Source organism: Paramisgurnus dabryanus, chromosome 6 (genome assembly GCF_030506205.2).
Source record: "Paramisgurnus dabryanus chromosome 6, PD_genome_1.1, whole genome shotgun sequence".
Taxonomy (NCBI): Eukaryota; Metazoa; Chordata; class Actinopteri; order Cypriniformes; family Cobitidae; genus Paramisgurnus; species Paramisgurnus dabryanus.
Window position 1 is genome coordinate 29,280,195 of NC_133342.1, and position 19,775 is coordinate 29,299,969.

The window sequence follows — 19,775 nt, forward strand, 5'->3', positions numbered from 1 at the left end:
TCGGTGAGCTTTCCAAGCGCGCCGTAAATGTGTATTGACTATAAATTGCACGGGCACAGGTGAACACTTGAATACATCGTGAATGCATATAGATGAATCAGAGTGTTATAATGCACAGGCCGGCAAGATTCTCGAGCGCGCCGTCATGTGTTCTGATAATAAATTGTGCGCACACGGGTGAACTCTTCAGTGCACCGTGAATGCGTATAGATAAATCAGTGCACAGAACGCGCCGTGAATGTGTACAGATATGATTGATGAACGTAACGGTGGGCACCCAACGCACCGTGAACGTACACAGATGAACAACAATGTATGTGTCACAAAGCATAACACAGCTGTGTATACAGGTGAGCTTTCCCAAGCGCATCTTATTGTATACCAAATGTTATAGCGTGTACATGTGAGCTTCTCTAAGCGCACGGTGGACGCATATAATTAAAAACCATATCGTGCATACAGGTGAGCTAATGGGCGCACCTTTAATGCAACAAACCTCAGTAGTGCGCGAAGCAGGGATGTCGAAGCTGTAAACTGACAACGTGGACGGCGGGGACCAGCCGGCCGTGTCACAATTGTCAATGAGAAACCTCTAAGACCATGCCCATGCTCTAAGACAAGTGAGCATAATTGTCACGGGAGGTGATAACGTCAACGATCCATAAATAGCCTGTATTGACAGGTGCTCTAGTGAGTGATCTGTGACGCAGATGAACAGCTGATCGTCTGATGTACGTCAGACGTATGTGTCATACAGGACCTTGGACAGTTCCAGAGCGCTGTGCCTCGGGCACCGTCCGTATCTGAGAAATGACAGGCTTATGAATAAAGTGAATGGCCAGCCGTAAAAGCATGGTTCGCTGTTACCGCCGCCGTCCGCATCTGAGAGATGACAGGCTTGTGAATTAAATGAATGGTCGGTCGTAAAAGCGTGGTTCGCTGTTATCACGGCCACATAGATATAGGTAGGGGAGAGAGCCGCCGTGCCTCTGTAGTGAGGAGAAAAGTGTTCCACCGGCGATTCGCGGGGGGTTTTGACTTTCAAATGTCACTAGACAGAATGGATCAGACTTTGCATAAGGACGCCTCGTGAAAGGGGTCCTAGCAGCTTGTGTCAATGTGTCATAAGGCACGTAATGTAGGTCGTGTCCCACGGATGCCATCTCCGCACGCCCATCGTAATGGGTTAATATTGGTAGTTAAGCATGAGATGCGTATCACTCTGATTGAACATAGCTTATAAAGCGATGCAATGAGTTTATAAAGGAGATGACTCGTCAGCTTGTTCAGGGGGCGAGATCTCAGTCTGGTTCGGTAAATAATGAAACCACCGTAGATTGCCCGACCGCATTATCACAATAACACGGTCGAGAGTGCTGCAGTGCTAAATCATCCTCTTAATGTACCGTATTCACAGTACAAGGTGATTTATATGAGACAAACGGCGTTCCACGCGCCGAAGGCTGATTGCCGTCGTAAAGCGTGTTCAACCCACAGCAAATGCTGGGCTAGCTCGTAATGACAGCACTTCATGCAGCCGTGTGTAACTTAAGCAAGCTTCCCGGCCGTCAGCTCGGGGCGGGACCTTTGCTTAGTCAAACTGAAGTGGACTTATGAACAGAATGCCACGATATTCAGCTTTCTGAGGCTCGTTAGAGGGGTACGTGTGCCCGTCTTAAACGAGATGCCGCGCGCGTCTGACTGTGCGCGCGCTTTAAGCTTTGAAACTTATTGTGGCGGGTAGCAAGCTCACTTGAGGTTGATATTACCCTTAATATCTCCGAGTATTGGAGCGGAGGTGTGAGCGTCTTCGGATCCGCTAATATAAATCAGCTATATGGCCGAAAAACGTCATAAACCGCTTGGCTGTAAGCCTTTGAGTGGCCGTCCGGAGAGGGCGCGATTCAAACGCTTGGAGCCATGCAAAAGTCTGAGGCTGTCCTTCCTCTAGGAAGAGAAAATAACAGCCGTAAGACCGTGCTCGTTTGCGCCATCAGCATCGTAGCGGAGAAACTGAGGTGGGCTGCGAGCGAATTTGGCAGAAAGGTGTTAGAGACACCGTACAGTCGTGGGGTGTCAATACACAGTATATGGCCAAACCGGGGTTTTTTCGGCTAGCGTCGATAGAATTATGGACAGCGGGCCGTGTGTGCGTATTACTGATTGCTTGTCAGTAAGGCGATAAAGTGTTTAGAGACACCGTACAACCGTGGGTGTCAAAACACAGTATAGTAAGCACGGAAATTACTCTTTTTAGAGGAATTAAATACCGTTCGCCACTATAGTGAGGTCGCATAGCCGACAGTATTACACAGTATGTTTGGATAAACAGCACACAGAAAACATTTCAGGGCAGTCCAGCCGAGGCGCGACATAACCCCTTTTCTCCCAGACAGTTTCGTTCTCTGTTGATGCAGCTGTGCTGCGGAGACCAGAGCTCAGCCGTTCAGGTGCACAAGCCTCAGTAGTGACGGTGACCGAACGGCTCACGGAGCAGGGTAGTATGTCTAGGTGGTTTAATGTCAGACTGAACCCATCGCAGAGAGGAAGTCTGCCGTGAGGCCCGCGGTTTTGCCGTTTATTAAAAGGGCAGAAAAACCGGGTATATATATAAGAATGTACCAATATTCAGCGCACTGATATAGGACGGGACTGAATAAAGGGAGGTATTCGGGCCTCAGTATATTATAAACAAATTCGTTCTGCCTCTGATTCCGTCTAAACCAGAGAGAAATTACCAGGCAGACAAAGAATGAGCTATCTGAAGTGAGATCGGCTCAGGCCAGTAAAGCTCTATAATAAGTGTTTTAGCGCTCCAATAGAGGCGTGTCCGCCTTATCGAGCAGACAAATGAGATCGTGCCGCTCCAGGAGGGGAGGGGCATGAAGCTCTCTTATAATGAGTGTTCTTGGTGCTCCAATAGCGGCGAATCGGCCCTATCGAGCAGACGAATGAGATCGCGCCGCTCCAGGAGGGGAGGGGCATGAAGCTCTGTAATCATTGAACACTGGACAGCTGCATTTAGAGGCAGCGAGCCGTAATACCGCGTGCTAGCTAAGCCGTTAAGAGACCTCACCACTGTGGGGAAAGGAGCGAGGGACTCCGCGAGCGTGGAGCACGAGTGGCTGTGCTATGACAGAGACAGGGGCAGACCGCCCGTGTTTGCTTGTCGTATGCATCTATCCAGGTCTACGGTTCCCCGCTTGTTCATCTCAACAAGAGAGGAACGGCAGAGGGGAGCAGCAACACAGACAGAACAGCCATGCGTCGTGACGGTATCACCCGATGCACTCGGGGGATTAATATATGTGCCAGAGATCTCGCCACTGAATTTGAGAGGAGCGAAGGGACTCTGTAAGCATGAACGGTTGCGGTGTGACAGAACACAGGGGGGGTTAGTCCGTGTGTGCTTGTCTATGCATCCATCTAGTCTCATGGCTCGCCGTGTGTTCATCCCGGCGAGAGAGGAACAGCAGGGGGAGCACGAAACATGGATAAGACAACCAAAGCATAAGCGCGGTCCCGGCGTGGGAGGTGCCAGACCGGTAACGCGCTCGGAGGAAATTCATAGCAGAGAGGCTCACCGAGCCGCTGTGCTGGACGCTATTACAACAGCGCCTGCTCTTTTAGCTTATAGCTTTATATTAAAAATATTGATCTTACCGGGCGGCCGCAGGGGAGACCTCGTCAGGCGTGTGTCCGCTGCACAGGGCTCGTACCACGGCAAGCGAAGGCTATCTTCGGTTCTCGGCCGGAAAGCGGCAGGGGAAGACGCTAGACCTGGACTCTGCTATCTTCGGTTCTCAGCCGGAAAACGGCAGGGGAAGACGCTAGGCCTGGACTCCGCTGCAGGGCTTTTGTCAACGGCGAGGTAAGGCTTCTTCTTTTTCTTCGGAGCAGCGAGAGGTTCGCGCTGAAGGAGAAAATAATGAGCTCCTGACGATTGAACCGCGCTTATATAGGGACGCGTTCCTCCCGCGCGCGGGTTCAAACGTCATTGGTCTGTACTTTGTACAGACGTTAACCAATAGGCTTCAGTCACGGAGTAAACAGGAGTTTCCCCCATAGCGTCAGCTAACTGACGCAATGCGAAGTGAACCGTATTGAAAGGGAACTTGTCTTTATGAAATGTAACAAGACATCTTGTATAGTAAAAGCAACAACATGTGGTAATGATAGTGGAGCTACCACAGTTGTGTTTGTTGGCAAGATGGTAAGTATTTTGCAAGTTGTATTTGGAACAAAAAAGATGATACATACACATATTTGATCAAAAATCGTCTTTAATTTACATATAGACTTAATGGGATGCTGGTTTGCTGGTCTCCAACAAGGAAAGTGGAAATGCTTTCTCCAAGCATACAGTATGTTGTCTTTTAGTTGACTATTTGATTCCAACAAGATACTTGCATGTGTTACACACACTAAGTGTGTGTTCATACTAGTTGAATACTGATTAAGACAAATATCAAATCATTTTAATTAACTTTTTAATAAAGAAAAATACATGGTCTATAACTATAAGTTTGTAAAGCATTGTGATAGCAATACAAAGGGTTGTTGGTTAGATCTCAGGGAACACACAGACTGATTAAATGTATAGCTTAAAAAGCGTCTGCCAAATGTATACAGCAAAATCCCCAGTGTTAAATTAACACCGGCTCGGTGTTTATATGGGTACCACCAGCAGGGTGTTAAAAGTAACACAGAAGCAGTGTTAGAGTTAATTAGATACTTTAGCAATCATTTGAGTGATTATTTGATTATTGAAGACACCTGGTGATAATGAGCAGAACTACAACTACAACTTCCAGCCATTGCCTTAGATAAAATCAACTGAAAAGACATCTCTCTTTTTACAAACCTTTTGTCTACTTTGAAATTGTTTGGTCACCATTATGGTGAGCAGTGGTTTCTTTAGTTGGGTCGTTTGACTCTTGTTTCTCCCTTTGATGTCTTTGCAACAGTGTTTATTGAACACATTATTTGTTTCAAAGGTTGTTAAAACAAAGTTAATATAGTTTTTATAACAGAGATTAAGTAAAGTGCTTACACAGTCAAAAAATTCAGTACTCATAGAAAATTATTTGTTGATCAAATACATAATCTGAACCATGGTGACAAACATAATGTTGCAAAGCATGCTGGGATCCACCATAGTATAAAACTCATGACTCCCATCATGCATTGCAACATAAATTATGTCACCATTGTTGCGATTAAAGCTGGGCGTACACGGTGTGAATTCTGACGGTCGGAACGTCGTGAGCTCTCGCACACGACACGAGTGAGTTTATGCGAAAATAATTCGGACGCAGTCACACACGACAAGATTTTACTGTACGACTTGACGAATTCTGACGTAAGCATTTTCGCACCTGTGAGGAACAAGTAGGCTACCTTTCGTTGTGCAGAATGTACAAAAAATAAAACAAAAAGAATAGGGTAAAGATATTGGCTTAAGTGCAGAAAACAGCCTGTATTTTCTGTTCTTTTGTATTTCTGTTTATGCATTCCGAAATTGCAATATAGGTCTAGTGCTGTGGCGGTGAAGGAATTTCTCTGGCAGTGATTTTTCGTGCTAGTGCATATGCGGTTTTACCGTCCTAATATATCATGTTTGTAGTGCCAAGTAAATATCTATATTGCTATTATTAATGTTACTTATATTGTTGCTTTTTTATAAATATGACCGTTCCAAAAAACAATTCAGTGGGCCTATTTATTTATTTGTAAATGCAGAATAAGGAGCAATGAGGTAAAACGCAATGTAAGCTAACGTTACACGTCTTTCCCTTTAAAATTAAATTATTAAGACAACACATCTACAGCCAAATATTAATTAGTAAAACGAAAATCATTTAATTTAATATAAAGCACATTGTCTAGGCTTGTTAAGTGCAAATGTACGGACCCTCGGTCAATGCGGTGTCAAAGTAAAAGTGAATCCGCAGCATTTGTGCTCATGTAACTGCACAAAATAAATGCCATACAGAAGGCATTGCATATTAATATAGTGCATTTTCACAGTAGGCCTTTGTAAATTAATACATAGCAATACAAATATAGTATTAAAACAAATTAATCATTATTTAAATAAAGTTTCAGAGATAGCCTACATTTTTAGTCATTTAAATGTTCTTATCATTTCAGAACAAGCTAAGGCTACCATAACAACTTACATTGGGCTATATCATTTGTTCCTTTGGTCGAAAATATGTAAAAAAATATTTATGTGGGTAAAAAATACTGAACAAGCTCAGTTGTTAAAGCAGAAGCTCCATAATAAGATGGGAAACATCGTCTCCGCATATGATCATCATGTTTATGTACTCTCTCAATAAATGCATATCTTAAGCTATAGCCTATTAAACATGGACATTCCATTGCTTTTTATTTTCTGTCGTGACAGCCCTTTTAATATCTATTCATTTATGAAACTGTTCTACAGCGAATTTGGCACAGCTTGGATTACACATAAATTACGACATTCTTTGTACATCCTGTACTGTTTAAACCAGTGGTCTCTGCACGGAGTTTAATATTTTTTTATTTATTACATATTTTAGTTGGCTTTTTTATGTTTACATTGTAAATAATGATAAAACATATTAACAAGTAAAGAAAAATCAACAAGTAAAACAAAAAAGTTTTAATATCAAAAAGTAGCCCAAGTTTAATGCATTGTGGTAGCACTTATAGCCTATTATCAGATCAGCGGTATAGCCTTAAACAAATACACTCTCTCCTGTTTCCGCACACATCCAAAGCTGTGTCCGGACATCACAAAAACACGTATGACAGGTTTTTCAGGCAAATAACCTGATCAAGAGGTCGGTCGTCACTGAAAGGACCTGTCATATTTGTCATTATGTCCGGTCACCGGAGTGTGTGTGTGCGCGAAACATAGCCAGCTATAGAGTTGTCGTCCAGATTTGAGGTAGCAGTGCCACATTTGTCTGTCTTCTGTGTTTTCTCACATTCTGATCGGTCAACTTCAAGTGGTTTGCCAGATCGTCTCGTTCACCCGCACCAACACTACGAATTTATACCTTTTTTGACATGTTTAAAAATTATCGGGAGGTCGTGAGGTGCTCGTAACCTGCTTGGCTCGTAATTCCGCTCACACGGTGCGAGCCGCGACCATAAGAGCATGAACGATTTGCTCCCGAGAAAAAAAAAATCGCATGCGAGCCCCTACGACAGCAAAAATTGCACCGTGTACGCCCGCCTTAATGGGGTGATTCATGATATCTGCACGTGAGGCAAAAAATTAACTTCCCAGAAAATATTTAACAATAAAATTTGAAAAGCTTGATCTGAGGAAAGCTCTGTAAGTTAAAACCAATAAAGAATATATATTTGATCAACATTTTATTTTCTATGAGTACTGAATTTTTTGACTGTGTAAACAATTACAAAACTTAAATCTACAATCTCTGTTATAAAAACTACATAAACTTTGCTTTAACAACCTTTGCAATAAATAATGTGTTCAATAAACACTGTTGCAAAGACCTCAAAAGGAAAACAAGAGTCAAACTGCCCAACTAAAGGAACCACTGCTCACCATAATGGTGACCAAAAATTTTTTGGTAATAAGAGAGATGTCTTTTCAGTTCAAGGCAGTGGCTGGAAGTTGTAGTTCTGCTCATATCACCAGGTGTCTTCAATAATCAAATAATCACTCAAATGATTGCTAAAGTATCTAATTAACTCTAACACTGCTTCTGTGTTACTTTTAACACCCTGCTGGTGGTACCCATATAAACACAGAGCCGGTGTTAACTTAACACCGGGGATTTTGCTGTGTATAAGGCTGTGTTTACACGTACATGGTTATTTTTAAAAACTGAGAGATTTACCTTCATTTGTGCCCCTCATTTACACGCAAACGGAGAACTCGCCTCTGAAACCGATTGTTTCTAAGAACTCCGGCCAGAGTGGAGATCTTGAAAATCTTCGGTTGCACGGTTGCATGTAAAGTGAGACAAACGGATGTTTAAGCAGGCAACGTCACAGAGTATGCGCCAGAGCTTACACCTACGTCAAAAGTGCGACCCATGTTTACATGTGACTGCTACTCTGAACGCTTCCAAGATCACATTTATGTTCGTGCAAACTCGTTTCGTGTGTTTGTATTTGCAAATACAGCTGCTCCATTATGTCGAGGAGCAGAGACGAGTGCTCTGAGGTCAGCAATTTTACGCGTGTTTGACTTCATGCAGTGCTGCAACGGATGATGTCAAAGTACCGCGAGAGCGATTCGAAATTAGACCTCTACGTGTGATTCCTCAACTCGCTCTCGCTGTATGTTGACGTCATCAATCACCTACTGCAACAACTCCTCCCTCCAACATGAAGAACCAGTTCACGTCACCACCAGCGCTGCCGGTGATTGGCTTACGTGGGCTTGAGCGTCTCTTGACGGCAAATATGCACGGGTACATGTAAATAAACACTTTTCTGAAAACGTATACGTGTGCACGATATTATTTTTGAAACCGGAGAGGTTGAAATGTCCGTTTATGAAAATAGCCGCCCATGTGTACACATAGCCTCAATGTAAATGTTGCAGATTACAAGCTTAATGGTAAAAATCATGTGCTGCACATACTGGATACTTCTACTATTTACTTTCCTTTTTGTTTGTCGATTATCTTATTTGATATAATGGCAAGGCTCTGAGGCAATGAATTCCAGTTCTTCACTGGCTAAATCTTTATGCAGAAACTTTTCATGGAAGTTGCTGAAAAACAAAAAAATAACAAAAAATTGTTCAATGCAGCTAAATTCATTACATTAGGATAACAAACTGTAAAAAAAAAAAACGAGTAATTTTGCTTCTCAAGTAAATGTATCTTGATTTAGGAATGTTTATTTGTACTAGAAACTAGAAACTAGGACACAAACACAGACTTTTTTGCCTTAATTAAAATCTTATATTTATCAAAACCTGGTATAGACAGTTCAGCAGTTACATCGTAAACAAATGGCTTTTATGGAACAAATGTTACATCTGGTAAACTTCGCAAAGAATCAATAACAACAAAGTAATTTTAAAGTAGTTTGTTTTTGATAAATAAATAATAACTAGATTTTCTTTAGCACAATTCATAGCCAAAATGTGCACTATATGTATACAAATGTTAATTACAGATTGGCTGCCAAACCTCCCTTCACATAGCAGTAATCCATAATCGCTGTCTCCCCTCGTCTTTAGAAAACCAAAACATTTGTTATTTTCAACGAGGTATTTGTTCCAGAGTTCAGTTTAGCCTCTAGCCAGACCATTAAACAAACAGAGATGCATGCGTAACCGCGACAACACATGTGCGTCCAATGAAACCATCTATATGTTGTGTTGGTTTTTGTTTTTAAGCGAACGCTCCAAGACTTGGTTATTAAAGCAACACTATGTAGTTTCCATGTAAAAATGACTTACAGCTCCCCCATGTGTTTGAAAAGCGCAACAGTGCCTGGTATCAGACACTCTTCTGCAGGCAGGGGGAGGGGCGGGGCTGTGTGCTCTACCCTCCACCGCCACTTTCAGAGTGTGCTTGTAGCAGCTAGGAGGCTGCTCAGGTTGCAGCAACAGTACAATTTGTCCAGTTAAAAGTTGTTCTATTACTGAAATAATTTTAGAGACATTATTTAAAGGTAAAAAAAACTACATAGTGTTGCTTTAAGTGTATACATTCATACAGTACATACATTATATACATTTATATCACGTTCGCTGTCAAACTATATGTCTTGCATTCCATCCCCGGCATATCTGGTTAGATCTTAGATGTTATTAACAATGTCTACTCATTCCAGTTTGCCCCACAGGCCTCACCGATTCAGGGGCATATTTACTCTCCGACAATTACATGCATATCCTAAGTACTGAACCGAAATACAAGCCCTGATAGAGAAAGGTGCGATAAAGAAAGTTCCTGCGACACTAAGAGAGTCAAGGTTTTACAGCTGTCACTTCCTCGTTCCAAAGAAGGATGGCAGTCCTACAATGTAAAAAGTAAAAAGTTGTATAAACTTTTCAAGTTGGTCAAGTTAGTCTCTCCCAGACAGGTGACTGTGTAGCCTGCATGTATGCCCCCTCAACAGAGTCTCTTTGCCTTTTGGGGGGTACTGAACAAAATAACCAAGGCCAGGGACCCTTCAACAAGGTGCCTTACCTCGCAAAAATGGTCTGTCTTTGCATACCCTACTTAAAAATCCAGCTAAGACCAGCATAAGCTGGTGAGCTGGTTTAAGCTGGTCTCCCAGCTTGGTTTTAGCTGGTTTTGCTGGTGTAGGAAGCTAGTTTCGCTGGTGTAGCAAGCTGGTCTAGCTGTGTTTTGGACACTTTTTAAGCTGGTCTAGCTGGACTTAGGTGGTCAGGCTGGAAGGCCAGCTGGCCCACCAGCATGACCAGCTTTGTCAGGCTGGGAGGACCAGCATAAACCAGCTAGTGCCACCTTAAACCAGCTAAAACCAGCTACCAGCTTATGCTGGTCTTAGCTGGATTTTTCAGTATGGCTCATTGTAAATTTGTTAAAAAACTTGTCCCCCATCTCTCAGTCTATGTAGCGGGTATAGTGACAAACCACGCCCCCATTGCCAATCGATCTGTTGGGAAACACGACCTGTTCATTAAGTTTCTCAGTGGCGCGAGGAGGTTAAGGAGGTGTGCATGTTGTAAATGTCTTTGTTAAAAATAAAGAATTGTTCTTATGTAAATGCGTTTGTAAAATGCTTTACCTACAGCCCCGCCGCTCCCATAACGCGCATCACGCGCTGTGCGTAGGGCATCACTTGCTGAGGGGGCACCAAAAATAATAGCCTAATGAAAAAAAATTATAATGCTGAAATTATTTAATTAGTCTATAGAAATATTATTAGGCCCTTTATATCCATGTATATGTTACAAAAAAGGGGGAACGAGATAATTTAATGTCTAGAAAGTATGCCCCCAGCCTTTGATGGTCCGTGCCGGTTGATCGCGCGGGCGCCTGACTAAGTTTGACAGAGGCCGTTGCTCAATCCGAAGGCTGCAGCCTCCAGAGGTCGCATTTACAGGCTGCATACGTCATCAAAACTTTCTTATTTCGTAATATTAACGATTATAAAGTGAACTATTATTCTTAGTTAATCGTAAATTGTTGTAATGCTTATGACTTGCTAATGTAATGTTCAGTTAACTGAAATAAACCAGGCTACGTATGCAGCGTGCATATGCGACCTTGCGCAGGCTGCAGCCTTCGGATTGAGAAACGGCCAGTCAGTAGGCAACTTTTGGAAATGGTCCCGAAAAGACAGCAGGAGTCAGGATCGGAAAAAAGAAAAAGGAAGAAACTGCGGGATGATGCCCGTGCATCACTTGCAGGTAAGTCCATCATGTTTAATCACTCTTAAATAAGGGAAATGCGCATGGGCTGCAGCTGCTGCTAATCGTAATGCGCCTCGAACTTGCTGTGCTGATATTAATGTTTAGCAAACTATGTTGTTATAATTTATAACTTCAGTGCAAGCTAAATTGAGAAACATTAGCCTACTGTAAAACATGGGCGTAGATTTAGGGTGGGACGCTAGGGACATGTCCTTACCAATATTTAGGGAAGACTGAATTGTCCCTAGCAATAATTTCGACCAAAATTAATCTGTATTTATATATAACCACTGATGTCCGTCTTATTCTTGTGTTTTCTATTTTTTACTTATTATATTTTTTTCAGGAATCATTTAAATGAGATTAGAAATCTTTTGCAATCCCGTTCTGTAAAAATAACGCTCTATGTGGTACACAAACAGTTAACAGCTTTCGTTCTCTGCAATGCCCGCCTCCGTAACTCACATTGCTAATATGATTGGATTAGCATTTCTTGAGTCCCGCCACTCTAACTCACATCACTTTATGTCTTTACTCGCTACGTGTGATAGGATGGTTTCACTTTGTACAACGCGCCAAAGTTCACTCAACAAGACGCGCGTGATTATTCGGGCTACAGGTAAGTGAGGAAGAAAGTATTATTATACCCACTGTAACTGTTTCATGCACAAAATACGGAACAAGTTGTGTCACATAATGATTCAAGGACAGTCTTTTCACCAATACACGACAATCCCATGTTAACCTGAGGAGTTGCAAACTTGTGTCAACCTTTTATAAATGGGGTTGTAAGGTGTTTTAGGGGGTCCCTAATCCATGAAAGAAAATAACCCCAACATGGTAAAAACATGAATTCATGTCATGATTGCTGAATACTTTACATTACTGCACTGTGGTCATTACTTGCACAGATGTAGACATAATGTAAGGTTGCATTTTAAACTTAAACTATTTTTTTCACCCTGATTAACTGTCTGTTAATGAAAAGAAGATTTAATGTGAACTACAGAAACGTTAATAAACGTTGTTCAGGAAACAGCATGATATACATACCTACTTCAACACTGGGATTTTTTTGGCAAAATTAAATTAAGAATTAAATATTAATTGCATATTCTTCAATGTTATAAAGTAAATATGGATTCATATATGTTACAAAGTGATTTTCTTGATATATGTTACAAAGTGATTTTTTTTGACAAAGACTTTAACAGTTACTGTTTATTAGGCTCTAGGACATAACGAATTGTTTATTATAGTACATTAAATTTGGGATGGCACCGGGGGTGGCGAGTCAGATGTCACTGAGTAACGTGCATACTGAGTTGTCTGTTGGTTATGTCAAGTAAACAGTGATAAACAGTTTTTGCAATGCGACCATTTTATTTATGTCCCCACCAATGCCAGGAGCAAACCTACGCCCTTGCTGTAAAACATTACCTATGCATATGCATTTTACAAATAACTGACACAGCTGTACTTTCTTTACTACGTTTCTTTAGATATTGAGCAGCAGTTTATTTTGTGGTTTATTTTGACGTGACGGTGGTTAAAACTTTCTCAGTAAAAGTTAACGTTAGCAGTCAGTGCACATGTTACAATTCATCACTTTAAATATATATAACGTCATGATATGAAGCAAACATTACTGTGGCACTTAGTTCTCTGAATCTTTGTTTTATTTAAGAATATTGAGTATTCTTGTTTACTTATTGATGTTTATTTAATGTAATTTATTTAAAGTGACATTGTACTTTGGAAAACCATGTCTGGATTATTTTGATAATTTAAGTTTGGTAATTTTTTCTGTTTTGCTATTCTATAAAAGTTTGCACTTTCAAATGTGTAGTGTGTGTTGGCTAAAGCTGTGAAGATTTTACTTTCTGCTATTAAGTTATATGTTAATAAAAAATTAAACTGGCAAAAACAAACGTTGTTTTTCTCAGGGTCGGGGTGGGGGGCATTATAAAGGAATTATGCTTAGGGCACCAAAATGGCTAGCAGCGGCACTGTTTACCTACCACTTTAGTATAATGAATAAGATAATATTCTAAAATAAACTTGCACTTTACCTAAAACATTTAATTTGTTTGTGTCTTCTATATAGGCTATTGTATATTGTTTGTCATCATTCTTATCTTTGTTCTTGAAAACCTACTTGGAAAAAATCATGATAAGATTGTGAATCGTGATCATGTCTGAAAAAAAATGCTACCTCATTGTGACCAATTCCCTTTTGCTAAATTGTTCACAACTACTATACCAGCACTAACAGCACTATACCAGCATAAACCAGCCTAGACAAGCATAAAATAATGCTGATTTATGTTGGATTCATTTATCAATTCATTTATCATTTATACAAACAACACATGTAGCAACCAAAACAAACCTGTCTGTTAATATTTAATGAATCAATAATTGTAAAGTTTACCAGGTGGAGCAGTGGGGACAGAGCGGCCTTTTTGGCAGATGTATCCATGCTTTTCTGAACAAGGTCTGTCTATCATTTCTAAACCTGAAGAGGTTAACAGGGCACCACAAATGTCATCTGGTTTTGTTCCTGGGTTTCCTTTGACAAATAAAGAAACAAACACTGAGTAAATGTTAATGACTGGTGGTTGCCACATTTTCATTATCTAAATGTATGCATTTTACAACAACAATGAATTTATGCAATGTAAAACACACCAAAGTCTATCTCTGTGTTGTTTTTCCCCTTTAGGCATACATGTATCGTTCAGCTCCTATAAATATTTTAATCTTTCTCACTTTAATTTTTAAATCTAGCAATAAAAATGAGACACAATACTCTAATCATTACTTTTGTTTCTTTATATAGACAAGTCTAAAATAAAATGTACAAAGCTGAAAGTTTTGTAGCTTTATTGAACTGATGTACTGCTCCCTTAATAATGTCTCTTATTTTTATAATTGATTTCAGCGCTGCTCACATCAGTTAAGCTACAGCATAAGAATTCAGTTAGATTGAAAGGTTACTCTTACCATTTGTCCTCTGCTGCCCACTGAACTCATCTACTTTGTTAAGTCCTGTCCACAGAAAACTTCGTCTCTTCACAATCATTCCTGGTTAACATTTTACAGTCAGAAATGTGCTGTCTTTTGAATACCTTTAATGTTCTGTATACAAGTATTGAATAGCTTCTTATATTGTCTGCTAATATCTTACTGTATAGAAACTTCAAACATGTAACATCTGAATAACATTAAAGCTCTGTACCTGAAACAAAGATGTATTCATAAGGCTCAGAAACACTCAGGAGCTCTGCACCCTGCTGCTGGCAGCTCTTGTTTGCTTCATGCCATGTCAGATCTGACTCATCATTCAGTTGATAATAGAAGTTTGTTAGAGGATTTTTCACCCAAAGTCTAGCTGTAATAATATAATTCATAAATATTTATGGGTTATTTATAATATGTTCTAATATTAAATTTGATATTTATAATGTACTCTATGATAATGGACTACTGATAGCTAAAAATGTCCTGTTTATCATGCAGATAACACTTAGGCCAAAGCTGGAGTGAAAGGAAAACTTACTGTTAATCTCATGTGTTGGGCAGTTGCCCCAAATCTCGCTAACACTGTAGTCAGACTCAACTGCACACCATGGATTATTGGAATTAATATTGGTACAATCTGCATACCATTTATCCTGATATTTGAAAGGAAAGTGGCATGGGCGCCCATGTGCATTTCCATAAATTGTGTATAATTCTGTAAAACAAAAAGATAAGAATCAACATTTAATAAGAGTTTTGAAGAATATTTTAATATTTAGCTATTGAAGCAATGAATGCAATATGCACAATAAACTTAAATGTGACAGTAAAATATTGAATGAACTTAAAAAAAAAAAAGTATTTTATAATAATTTATTGCACATTTACTTATTTATTAGCATCAGTACAAAAAAAGTCTTTGTACAACAGTTTTAATGTTAAAATTGTTTTTTTTTTTTATTACGGCATGTCAGATTTAATATTGCAATTTCAGCTAAGCACATCAATTTTAAAAAGACATATATAAAATGTCCTTTCACATGCAACAAACTCCCTAACTGAAGAACACATTTGGCAGGCACTTTATTTCCAACGGACATAAAGGGCATTCAGATCTTAGCCATTTGTGACCCCTTTCAATCAGACAAATTGTTATCATCATGCTCGATCAACTAAGCTACCAGAACAAATGAATTACATAGGAAAGCAAACAAATATTTTAACTTCATGCTAAATTCAGCTGATAGTGTATTTTAAGGCACGTACCTTCATAAGGCCGAGAGCAAATGTTGTTCTGTGTACCCTGAATTGTCCATTGACTCTTTGTTTCAGTGTCTTCAGAGATGAGTGGCACACCATTATCATTTACAGAAAGATACAGAGATTCATTCTTTAGTTGAAGCAATAAATCGCTCCGGCATTCCCACATCTGCAAAACATTATCATCTTCACATATTAACCACTCCAGCTTTTTACCCACAGTCTTACTACCAACACCAAGGCATTTCTTTGTGTAAATGTTTAAAATGCGATCCTTTGAAATCCAGCGAAACTGTTGTGAGTCAGCGTGTGGGTCACAGACAGAAAGTTGCTCCAGGTTGTTTGTCATGCATTTGTTATAATGCACGCTATACATCAGAAAGTTTCCTTCTGCACAAAAATGACATGGATGAGATACAGTGGTGTTCAGCTATTTACATTAACCATTTATTCCTTTTTTAGTTTGAATAAAGAGAAAAAGAAAGAAGCTACATACCTGACTGTGCAAAGCAGTTTGATAGATCTAATAAAAGCAGAAAAATAACAAAATAATTTCTCATCTTGTTGATCCAGTGACAGCCTGAGCTTCTCAACTATCACATTGTTCATGCTGGCCTGTTCTTAAAACAGATTCAGTTGTGCCAATCAAAATGATATCCTGTCATGTGACTCATTTATTTTTAGAAAATGCTGAAGTCAACTTAAAAACGCTAAAATTTTATGTTAAGTTGACAATACATTTACACATTTAGCAGGAACTTTATTTCAAACTGACATAGCAGTGCATTCAGATCTTAGCCATTTGTGACCCTGTAACAGGGCTGCTTTAATGAAAGCGAGTGAGAGGTGAATCCATGTGCTAAAATGTATTTATTAGTAAAATCCCAAAAGGGCCAGCAAGCATATCCAAGGGGCAAATTCAACAAACGTAATCCAAAAACAGGCAAAGTGATCAGGGCAGGCGGTAATACAGGCAAAATCCACAAACAGGCACAGGTCAACAACAGGCATGTACAAAAACAGGATTCAGGTAAACAGATCACAGATACAGATAACAGGCACAGACAGGCAAGACTTTACAAATGTAATAATCAGCAGAGAACAGGTGAACAGGAAGTGGCATGATGAATATCAAAATAAAAGCCGGAACAGAACAAGATGTCAAAATAAAAGTCCAAATAACAAAATACACAGAATACAAGAAAACACAGAACAAAACCTTACAGACCCCTTTGAATCAGATAATTTGTTATCACCATGCTCTATCAACTAAGCTACAGTTATAGAGTTAAAGAGTTTTATAAACACAAGCATTTTAACTTCATGCCAAGTTCAACTGATAGTGTATTTTAACGCACATACCTTCATAAGGCCGAGAGCAAATGTTGTTCTGTGTACCCTGTTTGTCAATAACCTCCTTTGGAAGCACGTCTCCACATGGCTCCTCACATATGATTAAAATGTCCATGTGAGTGCCTTTTAGAAAGTCTTCAATTTCATCTGGTGGCTGAAAATACAAAGATAAATATAAAAATATGAAATTAGTAAATTTAGTAAGGTTCCAGTATGTATTCAGAAATCTTTAATGTCAAAATTTTCTATCACTAACTGCAATTCAGTTTGTAATTATAAAGTACTAATTACATTTCTCATATCTACAAGAAGATGTTAATAGTAATGTTTTCTGAACTTTAATTAAGCTGAAACAAACTTATAAAATATAAAAAAAGAATAAAATTTTTCGAAAACTCTTCCATGAAGCATGCATTTGTAGTGTATTATAAGAGCATGATATCAGGGGCGGACTGCCCATCTGGCACACCGGGCAGTTTCCCGGTTGGCTGACGTACTTTTTGGGCCGATACATCTCATACTTTCTTTGTCTGAGCAGCCCAGTTAGCGTCTTTTTTTCTAGACAGACCGGCCCACTGACATTTAAGCAGCAGCCCATTGGTTATTTTATTTTGAATGACATTAAGCTGGCCCAATCACCGCTTTGGTCTCTGTGCAAGCGAGCGTGCATCGTCGGTCAGTTCACGTGTCAAAATAGAGAGAGACAGAGATGGAGGCGCAAGGGAGGCGCAGAAAAGCAGGACTTTCAACTCGCGTCGCTGATGATGATGATGATGGTTGCGGTGCGGTGGTGGCACTGGCAGCACCAGCACGCAAAGTGTCAGTGATGAGAGGGAGAGAGACGAGGGAGAAGTAAGTGTAGTTCCTGCGGTAAGCAGAACTGCTTTCAAAACACAAGTTTAGATACCGTTAGATAACGTGTTACCCCTTGATAAAATGGAGTCAAAAACACAAAATTATGATGATAAAGCTCAGCTGCAATAAAATAATTGCACTCTTTGCTCTGTGACTACGAGAGTGAATCTGATTCGTAGATTTTTCGTTGATTGTATGTTTAAAAACGTATCATTTCTCTTCAAGCAAAATCAAACAATCCAAAATCAAAGTTGCTATTGCTATACATATTTAAAGGCATGCAAAGATGGGTGGTATTTGTAATTATACATTGCAAAAAATGATTTCGGATTTCGTACGTCTTCCGGAAGTCGTATTTGTTGACCGCATACGCCATTCAGTTAAAAACATAAGATATACAATCGTAGTTTCATTCTTACCTTAAAATGTAACGGTTGCTTTTCTATAATAATAATAATAATAATAATCCTCTATGACGTATGCGGTCGACAAATACGACTTCCGGAAGACGAACCCAAAATCCTGGACGGGATGCGTCCGTAAAGAATGGCACGTATGGTCACCCTAAGAGTAACAGTACCAAAATAATGAAATTCCTCTCAAAATTTATGATCAGGAAGTCAAGCCAGCAGTAATATTGAATAACTTTTATTAATGGACCTCACCAAATACTATGTCTCCAAACAGTCATATTTCTAAAATGGCAATATGTTTATTGCAGCTACTGTGAATATTTTTTCGGATGCATCATAACCTTATAATCATTTGTTGTAAACACCAAACCTGATTTGGTGACAGCCCCCTGAAAACCTTCAAAAAGCACAGAAAAACTTCAAATTCCTCTGCTGTTTGCAAACAAGGAATGAAAAATGCAAGATGGCGGCCAATAGGCTTTATGCCCAGCTGCACTACTTCCTAAATTTCAGCCAGCTCCTTGTTTCCTGTCTGCCATTATTGGACAAACCGTTTAATCCAGGTGTGGCTGATTATTGTTGTTGTGTCTACTGAGGTCAGGCACACCTGAATTAATCAGTTTGTCCAATAATGGAAGACAGGAAACAAGGTGCTGGCTGAAGTTCAGGAAGTAGTGCAGCTGGGCATAAAGCCTATTGCCATGACCTAAAGGTGTTGTGGAAAAATTATTATGTTATTTGAGGTTGCAATTATAATAACACAGACACTTGTCTTTTGATCTTATACTTGCACGAAGATCATCCAATACAGAAAAACTTCTGCAGGATGACCTAGTTCACCCAAATCAAACACCATTTATAGACATTAACACCTCTCCCACCAGAGACATGAGAGGTTTTATGTCAGACAGAAAAACAGGAAATCTCTAGACAGTTTTGTATCATTTTTTAAAACATGCAGTTTTTGAATAGAACTGGGAACAGATTACAAGCAGTTAACTTAAAATACATTTCTTTAATCTTTTCTTAACATAACTTGTTCATTATTATACACAACAATTAAGATGACTATGTAAGAAGAGATTGATCTCATTACTGGCATTAGCTTAGATATTGCTTATTAAATGATTCAACACACTTCATGATTATATTTAATCCATTTTGGCTCTATATATGTTTGCACCTAAGCTGGAGCAAAAGCTCGGGCCAGACCAGCCACTTGCTTAGTACCAGCTTGTGTTTCCGCACTTACATGTTTTGTGCTATAGTCACAAAAAATTTGATTTATTTATTTGTGTTCGAGGACAAAATCTTCCTCTTTATTTTGTGACAAGGGGGTCAAATGTTTTTTTCGTGTCCCAGAGCACGATTTTCTTTTTTGTCTTTTTATGTATTGGTTTTTGACAAACTGTTGTTGGGGTTGGGGTTAGAATTTTCTGTTACATTTCTTACATTTACATTTCTTTTTTATACACATTCTGTGCATCACCAGTGAC

The 19,775-nt window shown here is 39.6% G+C and overlaps 1 protein-coding gene across 1 annotated transcript; it reads right to left on the reverse strand.

Moving 5' to 3' along the window:
* Positions 1–8,568: 8,568 nt before the first annotated feature.
* Positions 8,569–16,732, reverse strand: LOC135764686 (macrophage mannose receptor 1-like). The gene is made up of 7 exons (XM_065275408.1): positions 16,155–16,732; positions 15,665–16,048; positions 14,937–15,113; positions 14,616–14,768; positions 14,381–14,461; positions 13,809–13,946; positions 8,569–8,749 (listed from the first exon to the last, which is right to left on the reverse strand). Exons 1-7 carry the CDS (start codon positions 16,216–16,218, stop codon positions 8,715–8,717), a joined length of 1,032 nt encoding a protein of 343 aa, XP_065131480.1. The 5' UTR covers positions 16,219–16,732; the 3' UTR covers positions 8,569–8,714.
* Between the last annotated feature and the right edge of the window lie 3,043 nt (positions 16,733–19,775).

Coding starts and splice junctions, on each gene's coding strand:
- LOC135764686 (XM_065275408.1), bottom strand. CDS start 16,218: ATGAGAAATTATTTTGTTATTTTTCTGCTTTTATTAGATCTATCAAAC. Junction 14,769..14,936: donor CCCAACACATGAGATTAACA/GTAAGTTTTCCT, acceptor ATATTATTACAG/CTAGACTTTGGGTGAAAAAT. Junction 13,947..14,380: donor TGGGCAGCAGAGGACAAATG/GTAAGAGTAACC, acceptor TATTTGTCAAAG/GAAACCCAGGAACAAAACCA.